The sequence below is a fragment of the Propithecus coquereli genome, unplaced genomic scaffold (assembly GCF_000956105.1).
Source record: "Propithecus coquereli isolate 6110/MARCELLA unplaced genomic scaffold, Pcoq_1.0 Scaffold165, whole genome shotgun sequence".
Lineage (NCBI taxonomy): Eukaryota > Metazoa > Chordata > Mammalia > Primates > Indriidae > Propithecus > Propithecus coquereli.
The window spans coordinates 2854588-2861329 of NW_012141080.1; the positions used below are offsets into that span (position 1 = coordinate 2854588).

The 6742-nt window shown below is 38.8% G+C and overlaps 1 protein-coding gene across 1 annotated transcript in view; it reads left to right on the plus strand.

The window, feature by feature from the left end:
• The window catches only part of CNTNAP4 (contactin associated protein-like 4), a 302601-nt gene that overhangs the window by 234872 nt on the left and 60987 nt on the right, over positions 1-6742 (plus strand). Inside the window, exon 15 of the mRNA XM_012641517.1 lies at positions 2237-2364. Coding sequence (XP_012496971.1) covers positions 2237-2364 — 128 coding nt within the window. The remainder of the gene's footprint in view (positions 1-2236; positions 2365-6742) is intronic.

The following is a 6742-nucleotide window of genomic DNA, read 5'->3' on the forward strand; positions in this document are numbered from 1 at the left end:
AGAGAGAGAGAGAGAGAGAGAGAGAAAGAGAGAAAAGAAAGACTTTTAGAGTACCCTAGAAGGAGGAATCTATATAGAGTAGTGTGGAGTCATGATTGCATTTTTATGTTACATGCTTGGTATGAAGAATATTTTCTCTCTTAAACTGTCATTTTTCAAAATTTCTACTCCTTTTAGAAGGCACTCTTTTCTTCTTACTACCTTTACAAAATATGCCTACACAGAAATATTTTATTTTAAAATGTGAATAATATGCTAATAACAATACTTAACAAAGAAATTAACCTAATCACCAATAACTCTCTAATGACTCCATAATATATTGTTACTTACAAATAAGTTAAAAAATAAGATTTTGAAACTTCTCATATTAAATTCTGCTTATGGTGAAGTAGCTTGCATAGAACTAACCCTTTTCAGAAAATGTTTGTAAACCCAGGAAAATATTATAAAAACAGCTACTTGAAGTAAGTGGAGAGTAATAAAATATAGATGGAAACCGCCAGGTTTAGGGGCCTTTAACCCCTGAAAGAAGGGAACCCAAATGGGTGAGGCAAAGTATATTAATACCCTTTTTCCCTTGAGGATGTAGGTCACCTGCCATGGGATGCCTAGAACTCAAAGGGAATACTAGATTTTTTTTGGTTTAAGGTAACAGAGGACAGAGTTTGGAGATGCTAGAATAACTGGACATTGAAGGAGAAAGGGAATTCCCAGTAAAGACAAGCCACCTAGGGTGAGTCCGCTATATAAACTTTCCTTAGATCCTCAGCTGACCCTTGAACTGCACATGCAAAGGGAAGATTTCTAGACGCCAAGCAGAGAGGTACAGCTGGAAAACTGAACAAGCTATACAGAGATTTCAGTGTCCACTACCAGAGGGGAGACAGAATTTGGAGTTTAAGAATCACTAATTGAGCTAAGCTTTGCATGACAGAAGATCCATGTGTTTACAGCAAAGGCCGTGTCCCAGAACCGAGGGATTGGATGAAAACTAAGAGCAAAACTGACACAGGCCCACCCTACTGATACAAAACTAAGCATACACAATTTATCGTGATAACGTTGCGATTTAACTGTCTGTGAAAATAAAAAGGAAATTATCAGAGAACAACAAAGTCCCAAATCTTCACAATATATTATCTATATTATTTAGCATATTATAACAATTACTGAACATTCCAAAAAAGAATAAACTCTGATCTAAAGTCAAGAAATTAAAAGCAGTTATTACAAACAAATCCTGGGGCACTACTGTTTCTGAATTAGCAGGCGAAAACTTTGAAGCACCTATTATAAACATGCTTAAAGACTTAAAGGTAAAAATAATCACAATGTGTAAACAGAGGGTATTTTAAGCAGACAACCAAATGTGAACTTCAGAATAGTAAAGTATATCTGAAATGAAAACTGTTAACAAATTCTTCAGGCTAAAGAGAAATAATCCCAGATGAATGCTCAGATCTTCAGGAAGAAATAAATATTGCTGGAAATTGTAAATATGTTGGTAAATATAAAAGATAGTGTTTAAAGTCTTTCCTTAATTAAAAAATAAAATTTACTGTTTAATTATAAAGTTTTTAACATATGGATTTAAAATATTACAACAATAGCACAAATAACAAGTATGTATGTGTTTATGGGGGGTGGTATTAAATAAATTATCCCATAGCAAGTTTCTGACATTTTATATTGTTATAACATAAAATCTAAGTACACCGTGATAAATTAAGGATGCATTTCATAATCTATAAAGCAAAGATTAAGATACAATAAACAAAGGTATAACTAATGAGTGAATGGAGAAATTAAAATTAAATATGAAAAAAATGGAATAAACCAAGAGGAGGCAGCAAAGAAGGAGCAGAAGTACAAGAAATCATATGGGGAAAAAAAGAAACAAATAGCATAATTGTAGACCTAAAACCACAGTACGAATCATTACACTAAATGTTAACACATTAACCAACTATTCCAGTCAAAAGGTAGAAAATGGTCAACTGAGTTAAAACATCTCCACCTATATTCTAATTTTAACATATGTTGTATTTTATATTCTCTATTGTATATTTTCTACCAGGGATGTTAAAATGTTACCATGTTTTTGCGCACTGTAATGAGCAATTGGATGATTATTCTTTTGTGTGTGCAAATTCAGTTCAGAACGTCTTGGTTTTGAAATGCAGTAAGAACTATCAATAATTTTAAGAATCTTTTTGTTGTTACTGTTTTTTAGGACCAATGACACTGGATTACTCTCTTATAAAGAACATCTGCCAGTAACTAAGATAGTGATTACAGACACAGGCCGACCACATTCAGAAGCAGCTTATAAACTGGGGCCTCTACTCTGCCGGGGAGACAGTAAGTGCTCACAATGTGTTGTAAACATGTTTGAGAAAAGTACCATCACTTAAGCACCATGTTTTTGTCACATAATAATTAATCAGCCTTCTATTGTGGAAACTCACAAGTAAGGTCTGAAATATTCTTTTAGTCAGTCAACAAATAAGTTCCTCTGTGAAGTACAAAGCTATGATGGCAAACCCTGGTAAGATTCTGAGAGAAATAAACCAGTGGGCGTTGCAATGTGATTAGTTCATAAGCACATTTCAGCATTCCAAAATTTCTACATGCCATTATCCACATAGGAAAGCTTCAGTGCTATACAGAATAATTCATAATTTGTGTGAATTTCGTACTGTTAGGCCGCTCCAGGATTGGTCACTGGTACCTTATTTAGTTTGTTTGGTGAGGTCATGTCTTCTTGGATGTTCTTGATGCTTGTAGAGGTACATCAATGTCTGGGCATTGAAGAGTTAGGTATTTATTTTAATCTTCACAGTCTGGGCTTATTTGAACCCATTCTTCTTCAGACGGCTTTCCAGGTATTCAAAGGGAATTGAGTGTTGTGATCTAAGTCTTTGGTCACTGCAGATGTATCAGCACTTGGGCGTGTCCCAAGCCCAGTAATGCTGTGACTCTTGCAGACTCCCGGTGGTACCACCATAGTGGACTTGGGTAAGATGTGGGAGAACTCGCTGGACGACCAGGCAAAGTCTCTCACTCTCTTTCCTCGCTCTCTGTGCTGGGCTGCTGGAGTTGGGAGAGGAGTGACGTGCGTGCTCTCTCGTGGCCACCGTAGCTGGGACTGTGCCAGGTCACACTTGAAGTCAGCCCAGTCTCACCCAAAGCCCTGGTGACTGTAGCCTGGCTACCTCTGATCAAAGCCCAAGGGCTCTTTAGTCAGCAGGTGGTGAATACTGCCAGGACTGGGTCCTTGTCTTCAGGGCTGCCTGTTTCCTTCCGGCCCAGGGTGGGTCTAGAAATGCCATCCAGGGACTGAGGCCTGGACTCAGGGGCTTTGGGAATCTGCTTGGTACCTTATTTTACTATGACTGAGCTGGTACCCAAGTTGCAACACCAAGTCCTCTGAACTCCTCCCTTTCCTTTCCCCAAGTGGAAGAGGATTGTCCCTGAGCTGCACTGCCTGGAGTTGGGGGAGGGGTGACACAGGAACTAGCTTGGGCCCCACGGCTGGTGTCTCACTGGGTCACGTGCACCCCAAGTCCACAGGCTCTGAGCCAGCACAGCTGCAGGAATTGCCCAAGGACTGCAGCCTTTGTGCCCTTACTGCCTCAACAATGTATTCCAGGCCCCAGAACGCTTTTTGTCGGCCAGTGGTGGGGCCAGATGGGTTTTGGGTTGGAGGATTTCCCTCTGGACGGTCTGGTCTAAATGCTCCCTCTGAGGGCACCAGCAGAATTCTGCCCTGTGCTGAGTTCCCCTGTGACAGGGCAGCCCTGAGTTTCAATGCAAAGTCCCACAATCACTTCACTCTCCCTCCCTCGCACACGCAGATTCTCTCTCTACGTGGCGCACTGGTGCCTTACTGCCAGGGGATCGGGGAACGGTGGCGTAGGCAACGCAAGACTGTCTTTTCTGTCCTCTTCAGTGCCTCTTTCCTTCACATTATGTTAAAACCAGGTACTTAGATCACTCACCTGATTTTTGGTTCTTCTGAAGGTGACTCCTTGCATGTATAGTTGTTGAATTTGGTGTTTGTTCAGAGGGACCATTTCTGGAGGTTTCTATTCTAGCATCTTGCTCTGCCCCTTCTCCTTAATTTCAAATTTTAATCATTTTTTTTTTCAGTTGGAATGTGTGTGTATGTATTTACTTTAAATCAATGGAACATACTGTTTTGTATATTCAATATATTAATACTCTAGACCAGAATTTTTTATATGTGTGTGTGTATGTTTTCAGCAAGGAATGAGCATATATATCCATTCATAGATTGTTAACCTCTCTGAAAACAGGTTAAAGACAAATGCATTAATTATGTATACTTTTAGCATTTCTAGAACCTGAAATGGAAATAGAAGAAATATTTGTTTACATCGAAAGCATACCCTCAAATAAAATTTTATTTTAGGGGTCCAACAGAAGAAGAGAGAATCTGACAGTTCAGTGAATTTATAGAGATACATAACAGAAGTTGCTTAGTTAAAAAGCAAAGATGATACTGGCTTATAAAAAATTATATATGCATTGTAAAAAACTGCCTGCTGTTTTACCCACCATCTCTGATGTGTATCATCTCCACTTCCCGTTCTGCCCGTAAGCCTTATACAATCGCGTGAAGATGACATAGGATATTTCATGGAGAGAAAAATTACGCACAAAGAGATGAGGTTGTAAACTCAGAATGCATCCAGGGAAGTGTAATGATTTTTCATGGCTGTGTCGAAGTTGCTGTACACATCACATGTACCTTTCACTGCTTGCTGTGATCATAACCCTGCAGGGCCCAGGCTGGCTTTCTCTGTCTTCCTTATTCTGTTAGCCATAATCCCTGGGAATCGGTCTGCATTGACTGAGTTTCCTTAGAGTTTCCTTCTCCAAAACTTCCTGCCGTCATCTTAAGCACACAACAATGTCATTTTACTTAGAGCAGTGACTCTCCATCCAAGGTGATCTTGCTTCCCAGTGGACATTTGGCAATGTCTGGAGACATTTTTGGTCGTCACAGTTGTGGGGGGCGGGATGCTGCTGACATCTAGGGAGGGAGGTCAGGGATGCTGCTGAACATCCTACAATACATGAAACAGCCCTCCACAACAAAGAATTACCTGGCCCAAAATGTCAAATAGTGCTGAGGCTGAGAAACTAGAGCATTGAACTATTGTGGTAATGGGGATAAGGAGGAGGGCAGCAACATTAGCAATAAGAGTTTACAGATAGTTGCAAGTTTAGAGACCTGCTAATTAATCTCTGACTTATTAATGAAACAGTAATTGGGTAATTGGTCTTCTTGCCTCCTACGTCTATTTTTAGGGTTGAGGCTAATCCTCACATGACGTTGTAAAGACTATTTTCTGCATGAAGAGCTCTTTTTGATTTTCTCATTCAGAAGAGTAATGGCTTCAGAACAACAAATATCCCTTTTCCCTATATGGGAAATTTGTACCCCTGAAGGTGCAATGCTCAATGCACTGCTATTTTCTTTCCAAGGGGGAACACTGGGAAGATATGGGGCTTAAAGATACATGATCATGCACAGTGGGCCTTATAAGCAGAGAAAAGGTATGTGATGTTACTCTGAAGGCATCGGGACTGGGCATTGAATCGTTTAAGGCTGAGAAATAACTTCATTCTCAGGATTCAGTTGAAAGCCTGGAGATCAGCTATAACCGAAAAACAAAAACAAAAACCTAGTAAAGTGACCTTCGAGGTAAAACAAGGAAACACGATGAGGGCTTGAACTAGGCAACGGTTGGCATGGAGCTTGAAGAAGGGGATTAACTGGAGGGGTAAGTTCAATGTGATTTAGATGTAAAGTTGAGAGTTAAAGGCTTTCTGAGTTGAATAAAATCATTAGTGCCACTCATTGAGATAAGAGATTTAAACATTTTCTTTGAACAGAAAAATGAAAATGTGAGACTAAAAGAAAACAGTATTTTCATTTTCTCACACAAACTAAATAGGTTGGAAATTTCATATCTAGCCCTGTTTGCCAGGGGAGAAAGACAAAAGTTTTGAGAAAGCAGGACAAGTAAAAAATGAGTATGAGACCTGTTGGTACCAGACATGAACTTACCCTTAATTAATTGATGTTTTCTTTTTCCAAATTTTTATTTTAACTTCGTTTTTAACATAGGTGAGTCTGAAATTCCATGTAACTGCTGCTATTATTGTCGATATCAGAAGTCATAGATAACATCATTAGGTGCTTTGTCAAAAGTACAAAGGATATAAATGATATGGCTGCCTTTGAAAGTTGTGCTGCAGTCATAAAACTTAGTAAATATTGTTATCCTTAATTAATTAGTTCATTTATGAACATGGAAATAAATCTTTTGTATAGATATGTGAGAAGTAAGTAGCAGAACTCAACATCCTCTTTATGATTAAAAACACTAAGCAAACTAGGAACTAAAAGAACTTCCTTGATGGTATAAAGGGCATTTATGAAAATCTGAGAGCTAATATCATACTGAATAACGGAAGACTTAAATGCTTTCCCTCTAAGTTCAGGATCAAGGCAAGAAGGTCTGTTCCCACTACTGTCCAACATTATATGGGTGGTCCTAGTACATGTAATAAGTCCAGAAAAGGAAGTCAAGGTATGTAGATCAGAAAGGAAGATATAAATGTCTCTGTTTACAGATGGTATAATTTTCTAGGTAGAAAATCCCAAAGAATTTATTTTTAAAAAGTGAGTGTAGCAAGGTCATGG